Raw genomic sequence first — 27,896 nt, 5'->3', positions numbered from 1 at the left:
GAAATTACCACGGCTATTTTAAGTTTGGCTAGTAGCTAGTTTCCTTCACTTTTAATGTGAGCTTTATTTGTCTAATTTCAACTTCTGCCTGGTGAATTACTATCTCAACCACCATCATATTTTCAGTAACATCCAAGAGGTTTCAGTGACGCCCTCGGCCCTGCATTTCTGTATCTGTGACCTGGTAAACCTCAACTTACTCATAAAACCAAAGAGAGAGGTGACTGTTCACTTGCTTTTTTCCCTCCAAGTACAAAATTCAGTAACTTTTTGATGCTACATACCTTTTAAGAGTAAATTTCCTATTTCTTCACACTAATGAACTGAGAGCATTAAAATCACTTGTGTTCCTAGAGATTCTAATTATAATGCATCATTGGAATTACTACTGAAACTCAAAGTGAGCTCCCAAATATATTATAAATCACTTTTTCCCCTTCAGAAATGCACATAAGAGCTGTGTCTAAATCAGTGATGGCTGTATCGGTATCACTGAAGGGAGAGCACTATCAGTCATTTGGGAAAAAACATCTGTTCTGCTCTGATGGTCAACACTGAATATTAAGCATCAGAAAGTGGAATACACATTCACCTTCCTCTCCTATTTTCCCCTCTTTATAATATTTCCTTATTAGCCCCTTGAGCTGTTCCACATAAGCTTAGAAAAAGGCTGCCAAAACAAAATTCCATTCTTACAATGCACTACAAGATCAACTGTAAGACATTTAAATTAAAACTAAGTGTCAGTCTAGCAGGATTCACTCTTCCTCATCTCTTCTTGGGAAATTAGCAAAGGAGAAGAATACCGCTGTGCAACAGTGGCCACCATCATCAGCCACAGATCATTACACTAATGCGCTGGAGAATCAGTCCAGCCCTCTTGACCTAGTAGTAAATAATTCAATTGGCAGGAAAGGAATAAAATGTAAGTGAACTGTCATGACCATCCACCCATTGACGCTGCCTCTAACTCAGCTTTATCAGCGGGGGTTTCTTTCAAAAGCAGTGGATTCAGCTAGAACTTCCTGACCTCCTCTGCCTGAGGAACGAGCAAGAGTGGTTTAGGACCTGAAAATGCCATTTTCATTACAAATGAATAATGATGAGACAAAGGTCAGAGACTTATTATTTCATTACTGGTTTCAAAGTTAAGACTTGAGCCCCGCAATGCAAACATGAGATGATATGCTTAGTTAAAAAGAATTAGTTTTAAAATCAGTAATATGCAAACAATTCAACATCTCTTCAGTTGATAAAGCAGCTAGCTCCTTTTTGTATTAAAAATTCAATCCATACAGAGAACATAGGTGGTGATGGGAAGGGGTGTTGCAGGATGTCATCCTGTCTACTTAGCCAGAGGAAAGCCAAATAAACTTCTACAAAATGCTGTCTTTGACATTTTGTCTGGACAAGGTTTAAACAACACAGAAGCCGGACTTCAGATTTAGGTTTTTAGTTGGACTCCTCCATACAAATCTACCCGAACTACCAAAGCATATAAACCCCACTGATGTGAACAGGAATTAACATACAAATACTTCTGCAGCTGTGGGTTTTACTCTGGCCCAAGCAGAGGAGTTAACACAGTTGAAAAGTGAACAGAAGTCTTTTACCTGTTTGGTGATATCATAAACTATCACAGCTGCTGCTGAACCTCGGTAGTACATTGGAGCCAAGGAATGAAACTGTTAAAACATAACACACACACCCCAACAAAAATATCATTAATACATCCGAGTTATCACACTTTGTCAGGTCACAAAGACTTGCCATGGCAGGACCACCAGCTTTCTTTCATCCCATAGAGAACAGACATCTTTGGTAGTTGTCCATCTCTTATTTTCCTTAAATCCCAAGGAAGCAGAGCTCCCTTATCTCCTGCTGTGCTTCATCCTGCTGGATTTATGCCGTGAGCACTTACTGGTTCAATGCATCTTTTCCATTACAGGGCATGGACTCTGAGGATAAGTTTTGACATGAAGATCACCCACACTTGGAGGCCTAGCCTGACGGCATATACATCCCGTCCCCTGGCAAACAGCAATATTCTGTGTGGTAGTTGTAACAGACTGGATTCAGCTTGGGGTCAACTTTTGTAAAACTTTGCAAATCACTTGGATAAAAGTAACTTGTCAGAAAACTCTGTACACCTGTCATGTTTAGTTACCCTATACTATGACAGATATTTTGGAAAAAGTGGATTCTTGCAGTTTAAGTTACTCTTTACCTTTTTGTTTCAAGGGAAACATCCTTTAAGGAAAAAAAATCAAGCAGGAAATATGTTTAGTATAACAACAGCTTGCCAATGAACAGCATAATTTTCATAATTTACCATGACTAAGCAGCTGATTTAGAATTTCAGCTTATAATTACACAGAGAACGGAAGTCAAAAAGTCTTTCTGCTGATTCAACTAAACTTAGTCTTAAGCAAAGCAAAATTAATCTTTCTTGGAAAATACATTTAGTCTCACTGTACTCGCACAGCCATTTTACAAATTTTTATTTGTAAAGTCATCTGCAAAAGCTTCATGTAAAGCTGCAGCTAGTAGCTGAGGTCAACTCCTAAATCAAATGCATTATTAGGACAAGGTATCTGTCTCACTGCCCTGTGTGTGTGCATGGATCCATGTGTTACATTGCAAACCTCTGGAGATTTACTGGACGCATCTTTTGCTCAGAACTGTAATTACGAACTGAGCATTTAGACCTAGCAGCCTCCATACTTCATGCTGCTTCATGTGTGAGGTATAAAGTGAGTTATTTGTAATACTGGTTCATTTGCCAGTTTGTAAGCTATTTATCACAGATCACACACTCCAGCTCAAGGTCAATACTTTCTCTTAGAACAGTAAGGATGCACAGCAGCGGTGACAGATGGTCGAGTGCTGAAGTGTTTTGGGGAGCGAGGCAGGTGGAAGAGCTCATTAATAGGAGAAAACAGCAGGAAGGAGGATGAGAAAAAGAGGAATCAGTCAAGAAGTAAGGTCTGAAGAAAAAGAATCAGCCAAGATCCTGAGGGAGTTGATTAGACGCGTGCCTTCTGGGCTTTTAGAGTGTGGCTTTATTACTTGCATGTTTAATGCAATAAACACTTTCCAGAATTTTTAGGCTTCCAGACCATGACAGAAGCTTCCAGCGTGTTGTGTTAAAGTACCCTGGAAATCAGGGACCTTAACTGTGGAAGGTAGATCTGACTTCTCATGGTGTCTGTACACCCCTCCCAGTCTGTAAACTCCTGGAAAAAACACACCCTACACACATGCTGATTTGGCTTTAATCTAGATTACAAGGTATTCATGAATCTACAAAGAGCTCTCAGACAACAGTAATCACATTTCACAGGAGCCATGCAGTTAAACACACATGCTTCAAATTCCTTCAATACTGGCCCAGAAAGCACACTGAGAACCTGTATGACATCTTGGGAATTTCTCTCCCTTCTCTTTTGACCAGGTGACAAGAACACTTTCTTTAACAGCTGTTTCAATGAAGAATATCGGCAGTGCTAGGGCCAGAAAGTAAAAACAAAAATTAATAATTTTTAAAAAGCAAACAGAAAAGCTGACCTCTCTCACTGGATCCTGGACAAGTAGATTTTAATGGAACCAGGATGCAAACTACCATTTTCTGGATAGGATTAATTTTTGGCTGGATTCCCAAATCAGCTTGTGCATCAGATATGCCCCAGGCTCAGCCAAAAGGAAGGGGTGGGAAAGCGTGGCTGAGAAAAAGGAGGAAGGACAGGACCACTGGAAGCCAGATTCACATCACTTTATTCCACACTCAAATAGCTCTGCACTTGCAGAACTACTTTGTACACTTCCCTCCTGGTACAGTGTACTGCCACTGTCAGTTTTACTCTTTTTTTCCCTACAATGAAAGCAATAATCCTTTTAAATCAGTGCAGGTAAAATGCAGAAACAAAGAAAATATCTTTTGAAACCTTTGGGGAGACTAATTAGTCACTTCAACAGCATGTTGCATCTCTGTAACAGAAACGCCAAACTATGTCAAACTGTGTTTGACCTGCTGCTTGTATCAAGAAACATAAAAAGTGGCAACCAGAGGCACAGCATGCAGGAGGAATGTAGTTCCTCTGCTACTTAAGACAAAATAATCTACTTAAATATTCCAATTCCTCACAAGCTTGGAAAGAAGGAGGGCAAGATCACAGCAAGCTAGGCTCAGGAAGACAATTGCCTTTGAAAGACACTCAGGTTCAATAGGTGTTGTTAACGCATAGGTATTACCTCCCTACTCTATTGAAAATCTACTTACTTGCTCAGCTGACAGGACAGTTATTTCTTCTTTCATGATCCTATAGCAATATTTTAGCTATAAGGCATTTTAAAAGGAGAAAACATCCATATTTGGCCATGTAGTTTCAAAATTTGTTTTTTTTTTTAATTTCAAGTGATAGATTTCATTTGGCATCTAAGTTTATATTCCCATTCGGATAAACCTGACACAGAAGAGTTCATATTATACATTTGACAAAGTGACTAAAATGGGATTACAATGCATCTTAATGCAATTTCGTATGGTCTATGATGAAGAAAAAGCACACTGAAATTGTTTAGTAACAACTGAAAGTACACTAGTAACAACTATTATCAGTTATTACAGTACAGAATATCAAATAAAACCAGAATGAAATCCCCTTCGTCATTCTTTTGCACAGTCTAATAAACAACTAGGATGATACACTATGGCCCAGTCATAAGAAATCACTGTTATCCACAAGAAAACAGGAAAAGACTCTCTGCAATGCTGAATGAATCAAGAGGGGCTGAAAAATTGTAACTCTGAGTAAGTTTCATGATCTAATAGACTCTTAACAAATGTGTTTTATGAGCATGGATTTTTCAATGTCACAAACATACTAGTAAAAATATTATCCAAATAATTATGTTTATTTGATTCTCCCTTTTTTTGGCGCTTTTTTCTTCTTTTTTTCTTTTAAATCAGTGCCCAAAAGCAAAGTCCTCTTGAACCTTTTTCTGGCCTAATTACCTGGAAAAAGTGTGTCATGCAAAATTAATTAAAGGGATACAAAATACTAACATGCACATTTTTCACCTGCCAAGGACCAAATGTGGGACAGACACCCAAAACAACCGACAAACAGAAAAGCAGTTCACAAAATTAAATCTCACAGGACTACCTTCTGCATTATGAATTACAATATCTATAACCTTGATTTCATAGCTCAGTATTTCTGTATGCAGTAATTCTCAAGAAAATTAGGAGAAACAGGAGCAGTTGGAGATTTGGCACGAGAGCAGCTCCTCTTCTTCTCCAGAAGGGCCACCTAAAATGCTTAGGCAGCCACCCAGACACCAGGGCGCAATCCCCAGCTTGCCAGGGAGTCAGCCCCTCCATAACCCACAGCCGACACCAGCGCTCTGACAGGTGTCACCCCCACCTGCAGCCAGGAGCAGCTCAGGCTACCTCGGGTGAACAGGGAAACACGGACCCAAACCAGTTGTCTATCAGCTCCAACCATCACAAGTAACCACACTCATAACCTGTTTCAAAAGCTGATCAAGACCCAGCCTAAAATCACCCAATTTTTTCCCATGTGACTCCTACAGGGATCATATTATTTTGACAATTAATAGAATTCTGAATTCCTAATTACTAAACTATTTGTAATTTACTTGCACCTTGAGTTACTAAAATTCAAGCATCAATGCCTGCCTTTAGCTGAAATATGAATACAGAGCAGTCTTTCAGTCTTAACTTTGCCAATCTGCTAAACTGGGCTCTTCCAGTCTGAAGATAAGGTAGTAGGGAGAAGGTGGGGTCTAATCACCTTTCTCTGCACCTGGCCCAGTTTCAGTTCATGGTTCCTGACTGCCAGTGGCCAGGTTTGTAGGCAGTGCTCTAGACATAAAACAGTATTAAATGCACACACCCCCCCCCAACACCTATCACATTTCTCATGGCTGCATCATACACACATGATCATCCTTTAACCAGTAAATACAATCACAGATGGCTTTCCTTCTCTGTTTCCAAAAAATCTCCTACAACTTTACAGCATACATCTTTGTTGCGCGTCAAAAGGTACAGGGACTTGCTGCTTACACTACTAAATTTCATCCCGACCATTTCCTTCTATTGTCCTACCATTTCCACATATCCTTCTAGGCACCGGGAATACTTCCCATGTTTGTATAATGAGTAAACTGTCACCAGCAGCTCATCTATTTCATTTAGAATAAATTTAAGAATTTGTTTAGATTATTGTAAATTATTATATATTGGAATTATTTAAATTATTATCACATAATTTTAAATTATTCTAAATTTAGAAACCCTGTGCCTCTCAATCAGTATCCACAGGAAGTGTGGCTATTTGTAAATACTGACCCACTTCCACCACCCATTAGCGTGTTCTGCTTTTGTAGGGGTTGATAACAACTTGTGAGGCTGAGGTCACTAACCCATGCAATGTAATAGTTAAGGGGCACATTTTCCAATTCAACAGCTATAGCCAGGCCAAAAGGGTCATTCAAAATATAAATAAGAAACTTATCTCACCAAAAACCCAAAATTAATGACTTGGGTAGCTTCATGCAGACTTTTAAGACTCTCTTCCTTAGAGGACGCCACACAGCACGCTGTATCCCTTCACAGTCGCATAAGTACTGGTGCAATGCTAAGTGGGTACAGAGCACCTTCGTACTCATGCTCCTCTACCAACACGTCCACTTCGCACTTGTGGTTCATCATCTCTGCCACTAAGGAAGAAGCAGTGAGGCCACATGCATGTTAAGAAATTTCCTCTGAAAGCAGGTCCCCCTTTTCTCTCAGGATCTGACTAGAAACCACCCAACTTTGCAGCTGTACAGCCCTGCAACGTAGAGGACAAGTTCAGTTGTAAGTGGTGCAAATGCAAGTTCAGCATAACCAGAGTTGCTCTTGCTGATTCTAGGAGCACTGCGGGATTCCACACCCCCAATCTTCCCACCTCACTGAAGTCGACAGAAGCTTTGCCCTTGCAAAGGGCAGAAAAATGGAACCAACCAGCCATTAAGGAATTTACCACTGATTTAAATGCTCTCTAACATTTTGCTTTCTGTTTCATGGGCATCTCATCTTGGAGGGGTATATTTGGTCACGGGTAATGCTTTTCCCATTTCCTCTGTACTAACAGTACAGAATGGAGAAGAAGAAAAACCCAGAGAGTAGCTATATTACCACACTTAAAAGTAAAAAACAAATTCAAGGGAACACAGCACAAATCACACCCAAGCTGTGGTAGTGAAAGTCTCTTAACCATGTTTGATGTAATACTGGTTTAAAAAGCAAAACAGAGGCCAAATAAATATGGAAATAAAAAACAACATACTACCCCTGCCTATCTATATAGAGGCTGACAAATGCTGGTGAAGACAGCCTGCATTCATTCAATCTGCCAGGCACACCAGGGAACACTAATTCATGCCTGCAGTTCTTTGCACTATCCTGTAGTGCTACACCCCAGTGCTGGCTTACTGCCACAGCAGGGCTGTCTCTTCCAAGCTCTGCAGCCAAGAGGAAAAAAAAAAAATCAAAACCAACAACAAAAAAAACCCCACAACCCCTCTATTGGGTTGCTTTTATCATTCTAGACTGTGAATAACATTATTTTTCTTGCTGCAAAAGGATTATAATTCTGCCTACAAGCATGGCTGGAAAGGGTAAGGATGCACAGCGTATGCAGAACCAGGCCAGTGCTCAGCAACTGTTACACACCTTCTCACATCAATGGCTGAATTCAGCTAAGATTTTTCCTTTTGGTGCCTTTTCAAGCATCTGCAGGTGCATAGCAGCACAAGATTTGCTTCCTGACAGCTGTAATCGTTTGACTAGATTTCATTCTCATTCTTGAGAAGCTGCTCTCTGACTACATACCTTGCATCTGAGTGGCCAAGACCAAACCACTTGGCTCCTCTCAGTGTTAGAGATCCTTACCCCTTCTTTATCTGGGTGCCATTAATGGTAAGGGCAGCCACAGCTTCTGGCTCTCTGCTAGCCGCTTATGTGCGCAAGCAGCGACATAGCTCTGCAACTTCCTTCCCCTTCCTTTACACGCACTCACCTTTCTAGACTAGGACCTTCATGCACCTCAGTCCCCTCGCTCAGGCGTCCATTCCCAGCCCCTCTGCAGGTGATTTTGTCCCATTTCTCCTGTCTTTGGCCCTTTCTGCCATGCTACCCCCACAAACCCCTTCATTCTTATCCGCAAACCCACCTGAAGCAGATTCCTCCTCACACTTCGGCTTCTGTTACTACAACCTGAACTGCTGGGGTTCTTGTGATGAAGAGCATGGTAGACCAGTGCCAGAAACACGTTACTACCAGCCTGTTTAGGAGAGCTGCCTTAACTGCATCTGTGGATCAGGTAAGCTCCCACACGGGAAGAGCCAAAGGTTGCCACCACTGCATCTGCATTGCACAAGCTCATTGAAGCAGTCCGTGCACCAAGAACAGTACCTATTTTACAGCTTGGCAGCCTCTACTTGCCCAAGTCTGGGCATTTACATGCCCTGTTCCTGTCACCTTCAAGGCAGCAGCTGCCAAAAACCAGAAAATTGGGGTGTGGAGAGAAGCAAAGGTGAAAAAACGTAAGTGTCAAACATATTATCCTGACATATAAGCTTCTTGCACAAGAAGCGGCACAGGGAGGGATACAAAATTCCTGACATTCTCAGCTGGCAAAGAGCAAATGGAAAAATGTTATGCATGAAAGCCACTATCAGATACCATTTAGCGTTTTATAGCCTTGAGTAGTTTTCCTTACATGATTGAAGGCTGAGATGCCAGTTCTCAGGATTTGCAAGCCGAATAAATCAGGAAAGATCTGTCTGGCTCCAACCTACAGGTATTTTTTGCTAGTTAAATCGAAGAAGATACATATATAAGAATGAGCATTTTTCTCAAATATTTAAGAATTCTTAAAGTGAAGAGGGAAAAACTCCAACATTTTAGGACAATCTTTTGAAGATATTTTAAATAAGCAGAAAACGTACATAATTAGAAAACTTTTGCAATATCACAGAAGTGACCTGTGCTTAGCCCTTCTGAAGTTTAAAGTCATTAAACAAAGGATGCAAAAGACACTACACCTAAACCATGGCTCACTGTCAAGCTACACATGCTACAAGTTTGTTGAAGCTTAAGAAAAAACACATTCACATGCATCTCCTAAATTATTTACCATACTTTACGCTCAATCTAAAAATAGTAAAAATAACATATTCGCTTACTAGCTCTAACTCCACTTGTGCTCTCCCAAATGCACAAACTACCAAATCCCTTTGCAGCATGCGAGCAGTAGCTCCCTACACCACATACAAGGAACCACCTCCACACTGAGCGAGCTGTGGGCTACCGTCAGAGTCACCTATACAAAACTGTAGAGCAAAATTTAGGCCGTGTCTTGACTACAGAAGTAATTCAAATCTTTGATGGTTGATGTTAACTCTTCTCAGGACAGTCTGGTTTCAGAGGAAGCATCCATAAGCTCAGCGATTATGTTGCTCAGCTTAGGGAAAACATCCTAGTCAAGACTGTAGCAAGGACAAGTCCTCCTCTCAAGGAGGATTTTCACTCCTTTCCTTGTGACACTGTCTCTGATCACCAGGACAACTATTGTCACTCAGAGGAGATGGGGCTATAAAGCGCTGTAGATATCTCATCAGTCAGCCTTTTCCTGGAAATGGAGCACGTTTTTAAAAAAAAAAAAAAAAAAAAGCCCACAACTCAGGGTAATTCCTATCAAGGTTTAAATTGGGCTCAAGTAATTGAGGCTCCTTCTATTAAACAAAATTAAAAATCCCAGAGTTCACCACAGTAAATTTAAAAGGGACAGAGATAAATTATCCTGCCCTAGAAACATTGCCCTCAGGCTCCCTAACTATTTCCTCCAATATTCCTCAGCTGGCAAAATGGAGAGCTGGCAGCCACCCAAGGTATTCAGACAAAGCATTGTAATTAGAAGCTACTTAGGGCACCATGAACCAAAATATATGCTAATAAAAACATCATTAACTAACTTGTGAATAGACTCTTCTTAGAGCAGGGAAACAATAACATAATTGTCATGCATTTAAGTCCTGAAGTTCACACAGCAACAATTTAAAGTTGATGGGGGAAAAGTGGGATAGGGAAAACAGTGACATTTGGAAAATAGTTGGGTGGAGGGAAAGTGACTCTGAGAAACAGAATAAAGTGAGCTTGTCTGATAGCAACTGGGTCTGCAGAGACCAGTAATTAAGCACAGAAAGCAGGGGGATTTTGTTAAGTGTGCTGCCAGTTTAAGGTTCTCCCTACCCAAAAAGGGGAGAAAAAAAAAACCACAAGATAAAAGGATTAAGAAGATACCTCCTTTTGTAATCAAGTACAATGTGCATTTTCCACAGTGAGAGCTGCTGGAAAGCTACATCCCCCTCTCCAAGAAGCACGCTGAGCATTCACTCCCACCATGGCTATGACAGAAACGCTTTTGATCTCCATTTTCTGCTGCATTATTGTCATTCTGCAGGAGTGACGTTTGCTCGTTATTTCCCACAAAATGGCAATTCTGGTTCCCTCTCTACTCTGCCTACAATTCCAAGTTTCCTGACACAAAAGAAATAAAATATTATATCTATTATCCATATGAATCAGAACTTATCTGTTCACCATGACCAACCTCAGACGGGCTGGCCTGTACATTAAAAGTTCTTCAGCTAACTCGGGTGTTCCCACAAGCTTCCAAACGCAACAATGACCAGCATTTCTGAAGGCTTGCAACGTTACAAGTGGCTATCTGAAAGTTGATTTAATGCCTCAAGGGGGTGCTGAGCGCTTCCAGCTGACTTCTCTGAGCACCCAGGACACAGCTCCTTTTCAGAAGTAGCCACATGAATTTACAGTTTCTCCCAGCTGACCAGAGGCAGACAGAAGGCACAGTGGATCTCACAGAGCATTGCATAAATAAGCGCTTGTGACTAACATATTTAAGAGTGGTTTCTCTACACTCTCCAAACTGGCAGTTTCCCAGTTCATTGCCCAGAGAAACCCCTCGAAAAACGAAAAGAACACTCATGAAACTCATGAGCAAGGAGCACAGAAGTGCTGCTGCTGTTGTTTCGCCTGCCTCCTCTACCATGGGCAAAGTTTGAGCTTAACTTTCATGGCATAAGAAGGCTTCAGTTAAATTTCACCCAGGGCTCTTCTGCTGTGAAGGTGCCACATCGCACATAGACACCAACACCTGGCACAGCTGGGGAAGCAGAGTGCCCCGACTCCAGAATAAGCACATGCAAGTCCTATACTTGGCCTTGCGTTTAGGAGAAAAAACAAAACGAAGGCAATGGTGAAAGAGCAGGAAGTCCTGAACACTGCTATCAGCAGTATAGACAATAGGGGTATTAACAAAACTTCCAGACTTTAACAGTGGAACATAAAGCCTCAGCGAAAATCACAAAGAACAAGGGAAGGACAAAAGCTCTCAAAGCTGAAACACCACTCAGAAGACATTTATGAAACACTATGAAAAATAGCAATAGGCCCAGAGGTTGAGGTAGGCTGGAAGCTTTGGGTCATCACTGTTGTTCAGAGAGTAACATGAAAGAAATTAACAGGGGGAGATATTTGTTCTTGAACAGCAGGTCAGAAGGAACAACACAAGCCAAAGTAACCAAAATTCCAGACACAAATTAAAGTGAATAAGCTATTGAGAAGCATCATGTGTTTAGCAGTAAAACGGGGATGTTCTAGGACAGAGAACAATCTGGAACAGTATGGACCTCACTTTGGGAAACTTGTATGCCTCGGTAGCTAGCACTCAACAGCCACCAACTTTGTTTACTGTATCACCCCAGGTTTCCTAGAGTCCTAGTGAAGGAATAGGAATAGACTGTGCAAACACAGAAGAAAAAGATAGTCCCTGGCCTAAAGAGGTTACCAGTCATGTTTACACATGAAAACCTGTAATATAACTTATCTGTAATAGATTCTGAGCTATTTAAGAAGGTTTGTGGTGGTCACTGCTCATCATTGTTGGACACACACACAAGAAACAAAAAGGAAAGCAGATGTTTGAAAAATGACAAGCTTAAAAATAATTGAGAGGAAACGTAAGGGACTAGATGGGAAGGATGGATTTTGTGTCTAAGAGTCAGAGCTCAGTCACTGCCTTCCTGCCTCAAGTGAGGCATCATTTAGTTCAGTAAATACAACTTTATTAATATTCACCTACTTTAAAAAAAAAAAAAAGCTTTGAGAATCTTAAGACTACATGGAAAAATAGGTTAATGCGTATACCTAAATGTCCAGAACTGAATTTTGTGTGCTAAAGAGCTAAAAGGATTAAAAACAAAAGAACACTGAGCAGGGCAGCAGAGGGAAGAGAGAATAAGCAAGGAAACTCAAACTATGGGAAAGAAAACTAAACCTTTGCTACCTCTCCCAATAATTAGTCAGTTAACAGTTCCAGACTATGCAGAAATGGAACAAACAAGATTCAAGGGAAAGAATGCTACACTTCAAATATCTTTTTCAAGATCAGTTTTCCCATCATAAATAACATACTGAATTGCTAAGAGTCAACAGATTTTGTCAGGGCCAATTTATGTCATGCTGAGCATTGTAAATAAAAGCACAAGCATTTCCTGCACTGAACAGCAAAAATCTTCATCGCCCGCAATTGACATACAAGGTATGGAGAATCCGGTGGGATGTATCAGTACTTGACAATACAGCCTGTATAAGCGTCTCAGTTTACCCCAACTTAACATGAGCATAGCTACACTTTTCTATGATCAGGAACAGTGCAATTTCACAAGAAAGTTTGAAGATATTTTAAAATGTGTGCATGTTTCCATTTCTTTCAAACTTCTCAAGATAAATGTGGGCATACATTAAGAGAACTCTACAGTTTTACAGCCTATTACTGTCTACTACTGTCACTGAGGCTACTAAAAGAAATAGATGACCAACCAGGCTTACCTACAGTCCATATGAACTAATGCCCATAAATTCCATTATGGCTTTTTTGAAAAGACAAAGGAAAAGCTACTTAGTTTGAGCAATTCACTTCACACATTCAAAAAATTAAGACAAAACCACTAAGTGGTTCAGGTTGCTGGTGCTAATTTCCAATATAAATACAGCAGACATAACCCATGCCCATATTCAATGTCCCAACTCGGGACAACCCCGGAGTCATCAGCTAAGCTCAGACCACCGCCAGCCCATGTGCTGGAAGTCAAGTATTTTTCCAACACCAACAAGAGCTGCCACATAAACCTGATGAAACCAGAGGGGAGCTGGAGACCGCCTGAGCACTGCTCGAGCTGTCTTGAGGAAAGTGGCTGACAATTCACACCAGGATTTTTTAATTTTTTTTTTTAAAGGCAAGTAGTATGGTCAGCCTGCCTTTGTATTTTCCCCACCTGTGAAATGGGAATCTATATACTCAGTGACTGCTGACCACCTGCTTTGCAGAGCCTTGCAAAGATTCAGTAAGTTTATACTTAAAAGTCTTCTGAAGATGAAAGGTTTAGAAAAAGTATCCCAAGACATTAAAAGAGACGGGAATAACAAAAGACGTACTGAGAAGTAATACTCACCCGTTCCTGACCAGCTGTGTCCCAGATCAGAAATTTATGAAGCTCATTCCCACAAGGCACAGTTTTAGTCATGAAGGATGCTCTGAAAAGAAGGAAGCAGCAGAAGTTTACAACATGACTGATACTCTCAATATACAACCTATAGACTTTAGCCAGTTCTGCTGGGTCAGGCTGCATATGGGGAAACTCCAAAACCTTGATAAAATGCTGACAGAAGTGAAAGTCTCCACTTTCTCAGGTAAAATATATGGTACCTATAAATGAATTTTTAAAAAAGGGAAAAGCCTCTGAGGACATTTGTGCATGGCCCCAGGACCACAAATGCTCCTGCCACTCACATGTAGCTTTCTGCTGTTAGCTAGCTCCATCTTCTCGGTGATATGGACCTGAGCAAAAGGCATCAGCCAGCATCATACCAGGTGACAAATGTGCAACTCTTCAGTTAAACCTAAGACAAGGGATCACCAGGGAACAGAAGAGTCACCTGCTGGAATGCATGTGGTGAACAAAAAGTTCTTCCCTCTCTCAACTCAGATGAATAAATCTTTGTGGCTTCTTGTATTTTTTGTAGGAAATACTATTTGTCTGTGTTTTCACAGTGTGATTTTTCTTTTAAGAAAGAGGGTTACAAGTTTATAGCCTTCTTCTATATTACAGCATTTCAACCAAAAACTGGCTAGGAGAGACTGACAAACTCTGGTAGATTCCCTGCCCCCTCCCCCCATCCTATCTGGACACTGCTGGACAATTTCTGTTGTGGTAACTTTTTTCCTGGCTCAGAAAGGCATGTGATAAAATGCACTGTTATTACAAAAGCACTGAATGACATAAAATGACATATCACTGATCAAAATATTTCCTGAGAAAGATATAGCAGAGTTCTCCTCTATAGCCATTTTCAGATTACTCGAATTTAACAATGCTGCATTCCTTATAAAAATATTAAGTAAGGCAAAAAAAAGTACACCCTTTTCTTTGGTTATTTTCAGGATATGTGCTTTCAGCTGTCACTCTCCTTCTCAAAGCATTAAGCAAAACTTTACAACTTCAAAAGCAGGAACTTTAGAGCTGCAGTAGCTACTGTAGATTGCAAGGATTGTATACTTAAAACATTTGATTAATTTGAAGAAAGTAAAAATAAAAACCTTATCTACATAGACAAGTAATATCACCTGCATGCAAACCAGCCTTCACATTTTAATCTTCAAACAGAAAAATAATTTCCCTCTGTTATCATGATTATGAAAATTAAAGGGATTTTTTTTTCCATTTGAGCAGAAGACATTTACTTAGCAACAACAACTACTCGGGGAAAAAGGCTGATGATGATTTAGAAGTAAAGAACTACTCAAGTTCCCACAAATTCTTTCACTGCAAAGTGTCCTTCAGTCGGTAATGTTATTCATTACACGCTTCCTTTATCTCTGTCCATTTTTCTCTATTCATTACACTCAGGAGTCCAAAATTGTTCTGAACTTCAACGTGCAACTTCCAGCTGAGAGTCCTTCATGCATCAAAAGGCAGAGCTTTGGAAGATACCGTCCAACCCTCTGAACAACACACAGCAATCAATACCAATCCTTCACTGGTGATTTAAAACAGCTCTAACACACAAGCCAGATCAGCCCTTACCACCAAAATTACTCCTTTGTGAACACTACATATGAGCTTCCTTTTCCGTAAGGGATCAAAAATTTTCAAAGTTCTCCAGGTAACGCTGGACTTAGTAGATTTGTCCCTAAGATGTGAAAAGAAAAACATTTTGGAATTGTAACCACCTGCAGGACTAATCAGCTTCTTACGGTCTGACACATGGAAGCTTGGCAGTTTTTAAAGAAGAACAGGTATGAATTAATTCTACCTAGTTCAAATTGCATTGTCCCTGTTTTGAGAAAGACAGGATAATGTAACATGTCTTAAGCCTAGATGGAAGGATGTCCATACCTGGGAACAGACACTGTCCATGTTCCAGCCCAGCCTGCCAGGACACACAACATATGTACATTAAAGGGCTCCCCACAGTACTCAGCCATGGGGTGTCCTGGTCATTGTGCAGATCAGTGTGCCTCTTTGGGTTGTGGGGTTTTGGTTGTTTAAGCTCCAAGGATCAGGTTCGACACCTCATTGACCAGCCGGAACTAAAGCGATTTTAATCCTAAGGTCCAATGACCAAAACCACAATATAAAGTGGGAAGCTCTTGACAAGACGAAAAGAAGAGGACACCAGCCAAGTGTAAGGTGGGTGAAGAAAATCAAAACAGAACAGCTGGAAGTCATGGCTATGCCCAACACAAGTCGATACAGTGTGGTTCTGGACAGCCCCAGAGGAAGATGTGATTACAAGAGACACCAATGGCAGGAGGAGAATGGCAGAGCTCTGTCAGCCTCTCCATTACAGATGATGCTGCAGTATAGCTAAGCTGAGGCCCCCTCTGTATTCCCAGAACAGGAAGAGCAGAGCAGACCTGGTTCAGGGCAGACAGACTCTCTAAACAGGTAGCATGAGCTGAAAGCCATCAAAGGAGACTAAGGGGTTCAGTGAGTTTGATAAAGTGGAGAAAAAAAAGACATACAGTATTCAGAGACTTGAAAGTAAGGAAAAGAAACAAGCTCAGCAGAGAGCAGTGAGTTAAAAATATATAGAAGAAAAAAAGATATTATGTGTGGTACTTACCCAATAGTAGGACTAATATTGTGATCAAAGTGGTCCTGGACAAATCGACAAACAATGCTTGATTTCCCAACCCCAGTATCCTGAAAATAAAGGAAAGCATGACAGTGAGTTCAAGAGACTCTAGATATCAATACTTCACCTGAAGAAACAGTCAAACATTTATTTGTGAAATTACATCCTCTCTAGTGGGAAGTGGGGCAGATTAAACATTTCAAAAGAAAAGTGAGCACGTGGATTATCCTTTTCAAATGTCAGCATTGTGAATGGTGCTCCCTGGTCCCCTTCCCAACATTCCCTTCTCTCCAAGCTGTTTGGTTTTTTGAGGGGATTTTATATTCCTCTTTCAAGGACTGCAGTACTTCAAGCATAACCATTTACTTGTACAAGAAAATCCTGTGCTTGCAAACACATGGTACATTACCCAGCAAAAGCAGGGCAGCCCAAGCATGCTTCCAGTCTTCCATTAGATTACTAAAACCAACCTTTTAGTACTCTGACAGCACTAACTTAGTAGAACTAACCTTTCCACAGCAAGACAAACAAGGCTGCTTGGTGGAAACTTTGCAGAGGCTTCAGGTGGTTTTGAAAAGGCAGGAATCCTACGAGTTGCATCCCCAGAGATGTGCAACTATCCCTGTGCAGGTTGTGTTACTGGACTGCAGTGAAACAGCATTACTTTAAAAGCAACACAACTTGCTCTTTACACTGCAGCATGGCATGCTGCTTCCATTTGCAGGAACAGTCTTTTTTTACCCACCCCCCAAAAAGCTGCATTTTTCAGTTTGTCTCTGCTGTTCCATGAAGCCTTGGATGATAGGTAGAACAACATAAATTATATAGACAATTATCAAGGAAGAAGAATAGCAATATCACGATGTCTCCCATAGAATTGCAAAGAGTCTCCTTAGAGACAAAAAGGATGCCAGGAAATCGATCCTGACCTTTCCAAGACATTAACAATGACAGCCCAGGGTCCAATCTGACTCATTAAAAAGTCAATGGAAAGTTTTCTATTAATTTCATTTGAAGTGATTGCAGAACTACTAGATTGCACTTGGTAGTTCCATTTGTATCCACATTTTAAGACACTTGACTAATTTACATACATTTCTTTAAAAATGCCAGGACAAGAGAATGCAGTTTGTTGAGAGAACCACACACATCACCACTTATTTAAAAAAAAAAAAAAAAAGCGCCTTTGCCTTTCCTGTAACGTTTTGCAATATTTTCTCTTATTTTTGAATACAAAAGAAAAAGAATGCCCGTAAAGATTTCCTTTCACCATGTTTAAATGAAACTCTATCGCCACTGCAAGCAAAGCCTTTATAGACAGCACTTATTAGAAAACCATCATTTAAACTCTCATATTTAATTCAAAGCTGTCCTTAGTCAGCTTAAAAGCCATAACAAATGCTCATGCTACACAGATGGTTGTTTATCTACTGTGTTCAATCAATAAGAAAAAAGATCAAAGAGAGGAGCAGTGTTTAAAACCAGCCCCGTAGCCTTTGATCAATAGCAGCAACACATCCTGTTGTTATTGCCAAATTTTGCCTTCATTATCAATTCCAGCTGACATCTCTGCACAATTACTAGACCAGGATGGCAGCACATATTAAACAAAACAAAACAAACAAAAAAAAAGGTCCTCTGTGCTGAAACTGAGGATCTAATTTTCATTCCAGATTTTAAACGTTGTGGAGAAACCAGAACTACCACCCGCTGGGTGCGAGGAATTACATTTCCCCCTTGTGGGGACACAGTTTCTGCCACCATGCTTGAAACTCAACATTGACGCCCATGACCCAGTGATGCTTTAGATTCATGTATTTCCTTCAGCTCCCTTGACAGGTCACTCAGAACAACTGCGATTACAGCTCCCGAGCAAGAGGATCCTGGTCTCTGGCAGAGATGTGACATCCACAAGCATGGATTAAAGCTTAGCTCATTTTCCTGGAAGCTCCCTACCTCTTCATCCTGCAGTTTGTGGATCTTACATTTCATGCTAACATTAAATGAACTTTAAAAGTTTCTATCACCCTTGCATCTCTCACAGCAAGCATAGCTGAACTTAAGCCTGTGCCAGGTACAGTGATAGCCCTCAAATAGCTTCAAAACCCTCTTACACTTTGCTCCTAGGTTGCTTGGGCTACCAAGAGAGCTAAATTTACCCCTGGTGTAACTCCAGTGAAACCAATGGACTTGGACCACAAATTAACCTGCCTTTGAATGACCATGGTTGCAGCCAGTGGCCACCGCTCTGCAGGAGCCAGGCAATTTATTGCACCAAGGAGTTCAGTTGAAACAAGCACTCCCAGCTTCTGTTTTGTTGCCTGGAGGGTGGAAACGGCTGGCTACCGGGAGTATAATTAGAACACAGAGGGGAAGGAAATAAAGAAAAAGCTTCCTACTTAAGGCAGTGATTGTCACTCCATCGCGGGATTTAAAACTGCTTAGACAGTTTCCTGTCCATGTTACCGTACTCGCATCCATCAAACAAGATGCTCACCTGCCTGAAAGCAAAGCAAATCATGGTGCATGAACATTATACAACTTGAAAACTTAGTAGAAATCTTTTACTGCTAATCAGACCTTATCTTTTACTGACAACAGGGAACTGTGTGTCAGGTCAATCTCACAGAAGTGAAGGAAAGCATGGTTGCTTTAAAGACATTGAAAAGACATTCACTTCTCAGCAATGCATTGAAATTAAACCTCCATGCTAAGGCTGTACAAAGCTTTCCTGCTACCACCTACTTTTCCTTTACTATATGGTCTTCCTCTACACACATCCATTTTTCTAACATCTGATGGGGTTGATCATCCTTGGATTTTTTTTTTTCCCTTTTTCTTCAAAATGTTTATAACAGACTTGTCAAGCCACATGCCTGCGTAACACTCAGGCATGCAGGTGAGTTATGTTTTCAGTTCTCAGAGTTCTGCTTTTTGCCAGCTTTTTACACTCTCTAATCCGTTTTTCTTTTTTGTTTTACTCCACGTTGGTGTACATATAACATCAAACATACAGCAAGGAATAACATTTCAGTTTATGTAGAAGGTCACAGCGGAATTGAGCTGAGTGGATTGGACAAGTTTCAGAAACTGAGAATATCCTCAGGAGTTACATCGTACTTCAAGGAACGGATCCTGCAATCCTTCAGAAAAATCCTTATCCATGGGAAATCCAAAGGTTTCAGCACTACACTAATTGATCAAGAGCATACCACTCCACGAAAGGAGTAAATATAAAATAATTATTCTGAATCAAGGTGTTCATGGTGCATTTGATGAGTCACTCACAGGACCAACTGCATGTTTTGCTTTTAATATCAGTTATAAACTGCATTGTACCAAGATAAGCAAAAACTGTGGAGTGGGGTGGGGAGGAAGGAAAGGAGTAGAAATGTAATCCAGAGTAAATTATTTGCTATCAGTTCACCAGAAGAAATAGCTACAACTTCAGAATCTCCCACTGGACATCCAAAACAGATATGGAAATTTGAAGCCATATCAGATGTCTCTGATAAATACAAGGAATCAATGCAAGCACGACCAATTCCTGATTTTTAACCCTTAACCCTGAAAAGACGTTCTCTATTCCTCTAAAATCCTCTACCCACAGATTTAAGCATGAGGATTTTAAGAGCATCAGAATGGAGAGCAGCATGCCACAAAAAACAATGCATCCACCCACACTCCTGCTCGCAGAGAACCACCCCACTTGGCTCTCCTTGGTTCACTTTACTGTAAAGGAGGTGAGATGGTATTTCAAGCTAGCAGAATTACAGGATGCTGGCAACTAATTTGTAGGCGAACAACTGAGCTGCTGATTTCTGGCTGATTAGCAGCAGCATAGAGGAAGATTTTTTAAAAAAAAAAAGCAGAGGTTCAATATGAGCAATATATTAAGAAAGAAAACCATTTTCCCATTACAAACAGGCAGCACATCCACTGTTCCAGATGTGTGCATCCTGCAGAAAAAACTGATGCAGAAAAATTTAGCTCTTTAATTTAAATCTGGATGTCTCATTTATACCTTTGCACAACCATAGGGCTCAGGCTTCCAAGCACTTCTCCCACACTACTCTGTAAACACATCCCTGACTAGGACTTTAGTCTTGATATTTTAATATTTTTAATAGATTCAGATGGGTCAAGTACAGTTGTGCTGAGGAAACTAAACTCTTCATGTAAATTCTTTTTACATCTAAAATGGAATAAATGTTGAATTCACAAAAAAATCCACACATATGACTGATGACTAAACAGCAGCCCTATAATTATGCACACTGCTGCAACAGCTATTTTATTCTTGACTACTCAGAATCTTCCTGTGCTATGTTATCACAGAGGGCTTTTTAAATATATGTAAAATTAGATAAACCATGCAAAAATCCTCTTATGACTCTAGGATTTTGGAAACGCAAATAAAACAAGCATACTAGATAGCATTTCACATGAGGAAATGGCACACCAAGAACAAACATACTGAATGAAAATGCTTTCTGTCCTCCCATTTGCAAAGTAAGAAAAAAAAAAAGAACATCTAGCTTGTAACCACCAAAGATCTCATGACTTACTTCCCATTTCAGCTTTAAAAGAAGGTTGAGATACCCTGGGGATGGTGCCACAAAAATCTGCATTGAGGAGTAAAGGAGAACTCATCTCTACAAAACAGGGATACAACACATGGCTCCTTCAGAAGGATGGAAGTTTTCCCATCAGCTTAGACAAAGCCAAGATTCAATCCACGGTATTTCAATTTGTATAAAGTTTTAAAAATTAAAAATGTCTGTTCCTCCAAAGCATTTCTGGTAATAACAAAGATTCACTGAGAGATGACCTACAGCCAAAGGTCTCATTAAAACTGACTGGGTTTAACATGTGTTTGTCTTGCATATTGGAAGAAGAAAACTCATACTCTAGCAGCCTGGAAGGTATTAATACCACATGCTCCAGAAAAGCAGGTAAAGCCAATATTATTTCAACAATATATGAGAAACATTTGGAAGTCACAACCCTCTATCCTTTCACACAAGCAAGAAACTGATCCCATGGCTCACACGGCTTCCACCAAACTCGGCAGGACTCCCCTGCACCTTACAGCAGGAATGCATCTGTCCCTCAAGAGCCTCTTTGTGCTGAGCCTCCCCAAAAGCTTACCTGCTAACCACCCTAAGTGCAAAGGCACGATGAGCCTTTGACAGCTCAGCCCTTCATCTAAGGATCCCTCATCAGGATAAAAAGAGTGCAACCAATGCAGTCAGGGCTGATTTAGTGTAACCCCCAGGCAGCCTCCTATGGCGTCGCTTCTTCATCATGCATATAGCTGGAATTACAAAGCTGCTCATACCAACAAAAACCTAGGTTGTAGGCAGAAGGCAATACTGGAACCTGCCACAGCAAGCTAATCTGAAGCTTTCTCAAGACAGATTCGCATCAAGAGGTGCAATAAGTACACGCACCAGAAACAACCGTGGTCAAATTTGGCCCACCAGTTATCGTCTCAGTGCACCTTGCAGTGACATAACTTTGCCTTGTGTCATCTTTCAGACACAGGGGGCGCGAGGGAGGCTTGCTCAAACATACAGAACAAGGTTACAGCCAAAAAGCTGTCCCACTATCCTGGAAGAGGATCTGCTCAGAGACGAAGCTGGCTGCTCCTGATTATTGAGAGAAACAGCAATTCCTGTCTCCCTGTCACATATTTATGCCAACTGACAAACTTCTTGGCTGGTTCATTACTAACTGGAATGAAAAAAAAACCAAAGCAGAGGAGCCAGTTTATGCTCAAGACTTCCCCAGCTAAATTCTCCTTTGTTACACTGATTCGACTCCTGCCAGCACTACAGCAGATAGGAAGGAGAGGTCCTTGCCTTGCCCAGTGCAGAACTTTCATGCTGAAGTAATTAAGACATACAGATGAAAACATTTGAGTTGGTATGAAGTTGCCAAAAAAGAGAAAATTGTCCTTTATCATCAATACATTTAATATCTTAAATACACACACACACACACACAAAAAAATCTCTGCAACTCAAAATCTCTGCAACTGTCCAGGCAAATCTGAGGTAGAAAGACATGGTTTAAAATTTAGGGGAAGAAAAATAATGAGTCTCACAAAAAATGCAGATGCAGAGAGACCTTTCATTCTAGTAGCTCTGTAAAGCGCAGCTGGTTTTCACTTGGCAGTTGAGCTCCTGCACATTAAAATAGCCATTCTTTCCACTGTCAGAACTGGCCACACTTCAGTTTTTGATTTACAGCTGAGTCCCTCTGGCCCATTCCCGATACCCTCAGCAGGACTCTGATGGAATTTGAAAATTCACAGCAGTGTAATCACATCACAGCGCTGCTAGATGGCTAGCATTTTATTAGCTATCATCAAACAAATTGCTGGGCCTGCACTGTAAAGCATCACTGGGCTTTGCAGAAATGTACGCTCAGCTCTGGTCAAGCCTGGTATCTAGGAGGAATGTGACCCCTTGGGCAAGGTCTGGCACACAGCACCTTTGACGCTTTTGGAGGTGCCAGTCCTTAACCCAAAGGCACGTGCTGTGGTAAGGCTGAGTATAGGATTACAGCTCTTTTAAATTTCATTTGGCAGTAAAAAAGCAACGAGCTGAACAACAAAATAAATCTTTGCAATTTGCAGCCTGCTTTAGTCCACTATGTCTGCCATTAACATTTTAATCATTACTCAGACGATCAGATGCAGGCAGCATTGCAATACTTTCCATGTCTTACTAATCCAGTTACAGCTGCTCTGGAAGTCTGCGGCAGGCGGCTCGAAGAGCATGTGAAACTGGCTTTGGATTTTTATCAACCATATGAACATACAAGGAAGAGTTATGCATGACAGACTCCTGATAACAGTTTCCAAGGGCAGTATTTTAATTGAAGAATCACTCTACCCAATAAACTTTTGCTACCCTTAAACACATCCTTCATCCTCCCCTCTATTTGGGTATCACTTACTTGTCTGAAGACACTGCTGTAAGGAGAAATACCTTTCAGGAGAGCTGGGTTCAGAGACACCCCTGGAACTGAACTGAATCTGCCAAGTGTCAGGCTTGTCCCAGCGAAAATGCAGCCACGCACTGCTGAGTGGTGTCTAGGAAGAAGTGCAAATAGCTTCTCGCTGTATTCAGTTTTTCCATCTGCAAGACGTATCAAGTGAGCAAATCCCACCACTGCACAAGCACAAATGAAAATACAAGAGCAACCCTTAGACTGACACATTGGCTCTCAGCTGCCTCACCAACACAAAACCACCTGAGGCTTCAGCCTGAACCAGAGGGATGCAGGCTGAGGTGCTCTGAACCCTCGCTTCTGCGGTCAAAAGGATACACGTCTCATTCAGGACAATTTTTGTAAATTCTAATCTTCGCTACAGCCCTGTACAATGAGAAATAGATTATTTCCCCTGTGAGCAACACGACTCTTCTAAAAGATCCTTTTCCTGTTGGTTTGCCGGGATCCGCACTTCCAGAGCTACAGAACTGGCCCAGGGGCATGCCTGCTTCCCAAAGCGACAGCACCATTTTTCAGCTCCTAGCCAAGCCCTCTACCAAATGAGAGGTCTGCTGTGTTTTTCCTCCCTACCCCATCACCACCGCCTTTAACTGTTGACTTTATTCATTATCTCTGGTACTCTGAAAAAATTATACAAGCCTGGCAACGTACTTCTGCAACAAGAGCTCCAAACGACAACAGACATGGCCTTATGCCACCAGTGATGTACAAGGAATTTCTGCAAAGGTCTGGGGTGTACTCAGTTGCAATGCAAATTTCTGAAGGGGAAGAACTAGAATCAGAGCTGGCCTCCAGGTCCGTCCATGCGCTATCATGCACGTTCCTGAGCGAAGGGTACTTGCGGGATGAACAATACCACTCGCAATGAAGAGTGGAACTGAGTTCCCCAAGATCGCAGCACAAGCACACAGATCTCTATGATGCAACTGTGTTTTTAGGGGGAGGATTATTCTGCAGTGTCTCACTTCTTCAGTAGGAACCACCACAGTTCTTTTGGTCACCTCTCCATGTGTGAACCTTACAAGACCATCCCTGTCTGTATTTCTGTTTGTCGCATGCCCTTCTTAAAATATTGCCATGTATTGTGAGTTTAAAATCCATCAGTATATTACTCCCATAAAATTAGGATGGTCTGTGTCAACTCTCCCACAGTAAAACACCCTACACATAATTTCTAATTGCTAGCGCAATTTCAGGCCAACACTGGTGTTGTGGAGCACGAATTAGGTACAGAATAAGGCTTTTTCCTCTGGTATGCATTAGAATTAGATTAACTCTAATTCCCTCTACACATAGGAAGTGCACCACTTGTTCTCAGAGATATTTTACTGCTCCCAACCAGGTCAGTCCTGTTATATTAGAATACAATCCTTCCTCCTAGTGTTGCAAGGACTGCATTTGGCACAGGAATTCTTGGCTCTATCATTCTCAGCTCACTAGCTGCTAAATGAAAACAACAGTTACTTGATTTTACCTTGTAACAGCATTATGAGGATTTAAATCAGTGATAGTTGTAAAGTGTTCAGACAATACAGTGACAAAGAACCACTGAGGTGCCTTGAGAGACAGTCAGGTGTCAAAGTTCATTTGGTATTTATATGCATCTTCAATAGCACTGGTATATTCCTAATGGCTATTTTAAAATAGAAAAATATCTGCTGGCCAGGGCTTAATGCTATCTGGCCTCTGAATGTATAATGTATCATCTGATCTCTTCTTTCAGTTTGTTTTCATTTTGTCTACAGTGGATAGCAAAACCCATACAGTGCCTATCTGCTTTGCCTCAGAGCTGGATGCATCCACAGCCCTGTCCACCTCTCCCATTCCCAAACAGCCACCAAAACCAAACGCCTGTTGTCGGGTTTTGGCTCCCTTACCCGTTGTGATTATCCAGCACGTGTCTTCCTCTCACATTCATCCTGCACACATCCTCCTGTAGAATTAGGCACACATAGCTGCTCTGCTATCTGCCATACTTGGAGCCAGGGAACACAGCCCTACTTGTCCTGCCATTTCGTAGGCTTCTCTGGAGTTAGTAAGTCTGTCCGTATTCACTGTGACAGGTCCATTGCTCTCGGCCAGATCCCAGCCCACTAATCTTTTAGAGGCAAAAATCCCTAATGCCCGAGTTTCAAATATACATTCTTTAATACTTTGCTGCATCCTTTCCACTTTCATAGATAAAAAAGACTGTTTCCAGCCCTCCCCCACACCAGGTCTGTGAGTATTAGTTACAATCTCTCCATCTATCTACTTATGTCAGAGATATGCCCAGAGACCCCAAGTAACACCATGGCCTCACCAAACTAAAGTACAACAGCAAGCACAGATGGCCAAAGGCATTTTATCATCCTATCAAAGCAATGTGCCTGGCCAGAGATGAGAGAGGCTGAAGTGCATCTAATGCCTGTATAGTAGCTAATGTTAATAAAATCACTTTCCTAGAGACGTTCGTATCTTTGTATATGTAATATTATATGAAACCAAAGTCTCTCCTAAAGTGTTTCCAAGATACTTGGCATTATCCTGCTATCATAACTAGGGCTCCAATCTCAAGCTCTTCATGCTGAGTTGAAGGCATGGAGAATTACAGCTGCAGCCTGAATAACTTCAAGATGAGTGGACCGGCCATATCTTTCCATGCAAACACTTGGTTTTCAAATGGATTTGCCCAAAGTGCTCTCTCTCATCTGGCAGCAAATAGGCACTCCACTGACTTCAGCTGAAGATTTGACTCTGAAAGGAAAGGTTTCTCCAAATGTGGGGACTCAAGAGAATGAACATTATCACCTTGACAGAAGGCAAGACAGTGCTGGAAAGATGACCTAGTCAGAAAGGAAGCTACCTTTGTACATAATCCAGTGACTGACATGGCATTAGATCAGTAGTAAAGAACAAATCCTTATTTTACACGGCACTAGCAGTGGGTGGCAGGATTAGCAGTCAGTTAAACTATCTGCTACCCAAGAAATCACAAAGTGGCCCACATGGCTGCTGTACATTTACTCACCCAGCACTTAGAAACCATGCTGCTCTTCTGCAACCTGCCAACTCTTTTTTGTGTGTAAAGTTGGGGGGGGGTATCATAAAGTGATTTTTATTTATGAGACAGGGGGCTGTGGAGGGAAAGGGAGAAAACAAATAAGCTTCCTTCAAAGCTTTCTTTAAAATAACTCCAATAGAATTTAAAAAAAATAAATAAAACCATAAGGCAAACAGAAAGGCGACTGATGTAGAAAACAGCCTGTGGGTCAGTACTCCAGCTGCCTCAGTTCCTTTCTCTCCAACATGACTCAAGAACAGCAACACTGTAGCATATATTAAAAAATAATAACAACAAATTATCACTGCAGCCAACCCAGCCCAACTCAGCAACTTTTAAAGCTCATCTACTTCGGTCAAAAAAAAAAACAAACAAACAAACCCCAAACCCATACTCTAATTCAAATACATATGTTTAATCACTGCATCTTACCATACAAAATGCAAGCTAACCACACTGCCATGCCAGCATAAGTGTGACAGCAAAGGTAACAGCCTTCAATCATTATTAATTTTTTTTTAGAAACTGCTTCCAACATCAAATTTCCAGCTAACTCTCTATGTCTTTTTTTTAAGCATTTCCTTCCCCTCTCCACACAAGTTATCAAATTCAGAGCAGTAGCTAAACTGCCGAGAGAAATACAGGATTTTAAATTGAAATCAAAGAGCAGAATCTCAATCAATCAATTTTTTATGCCCTTCACAGTATGTGGTATGGATGGCTGTGGAGGAAGAAGTGCTCAGCCTGGTGAAAAGGAAGACAGGAACTTGGCGTTTATTTGCATTCCTCCATTTTAAATTGTGGGTTTTGGGGGCACTGGCTATTTGTTTAAGATGCTGAACTCCTTGTTTTGAACATCCTCTACAGTTTCAAGAAAGAGCATGATCTCTATAAAAAGCAGCTGCAAATAAGGTGGTATCAATCTAGCTAATAAGATGAGAGGACGAAAGGAGAAACAAGAGGAGCACCTTTCAGGGAGCAGTCTTACACACACACAGAGAAATCTCCTTTGGAGCAGCAGCACATGACAACAAATGAGTAAAAAACCTTCCCAGTGGATGGGGGGGACCTAACAGCGCAAAGCCTGAGGACATCCTTAGTGAGACTTGCTTGCACTTTATACTACAGTAAAGCGGCTTTTGAGAATAACATTGTGGTCACAAACTGTGTAGAAGCAGTCCAGCCTTTTTGGGACCTCAACGCTGAACAAGGCACTGGCTGATTAACTCACAGGGAACAACTTCGCTTCAAAAAAACTGACTCAGGACTGAACAGATGGTGAGAAGCAAGACCCCTCGCTACCTGACACAGCTGCTCACCAAAGAAAGCTCCATCACAAAACCAAACACCATAAATCCCTTCTACAAGGGCTGGGCTGCGCTGCAATGCAAAGGAGGGCATTTAATTGGGAAATAGCACCACCTGGTGACTCCTGGTACTAAGAGAGAAAGAAATGGTCAACTTGGCCATATTGGGACAGGAGGAATGGAGAAAGGAGCACTGGCAAAATTGTTCAAGTGAGCTGGGAGCCAAGAG

At 41.2% G+C, this 27,896-nt stretch overlaps 1 protein-coding gene across 2 annotated transcripts in view; it reads right to left on the bottom strand.

The window, feature by feature from the left end:
* The window catches only part of RAB31 (RAB31, member RAS oncogene family), a 63,521-nt gene that overhangs the window by 20,773 nt on the left and 14,852 nt on the right, over window positions 1-27,896 (bottom strand). For both annotated transcript variants that reach the window (XM_064443015.1, XM_064443014.1), the window contains exons 2-4: window positions 16,283-16,362; window positions 13,609-13,690; window positions 1,614-1,685 (exon numbers count right to left, since the gene is read on the bottom strand). In XM_064443015.1, coding sequence (XP_064299085.1) covers window positions 1,614-1,685; window positions 13,609-13,690; window positions 16,283-16,362 — 234 coding nt within the window. The remainder of the gene's footprint in view (window positions 1-1,613; window positions 1,686-13,608; window positions 13,691-16,282; window positions 16,363-27,896) is intronic.

Source organism: Phalacrocorax carbo, chromosome 2, assembly GCF_963921805.1.
Source record: "Phalacrocorax carbo chromosome 2, bPhaCar2.1, whole genome shotgun sequence".
NCBI lineage: Eukaryota > Metazoa > Chordata > Aves > Suliformes > Phalacrocoracidae > Phalacrocorax > Phalacrocorax carbo.
Note: the sequence above shows the minus strand (reverse complement) of the source record. Positions and strands in the feature narration are given on the sequence as shown.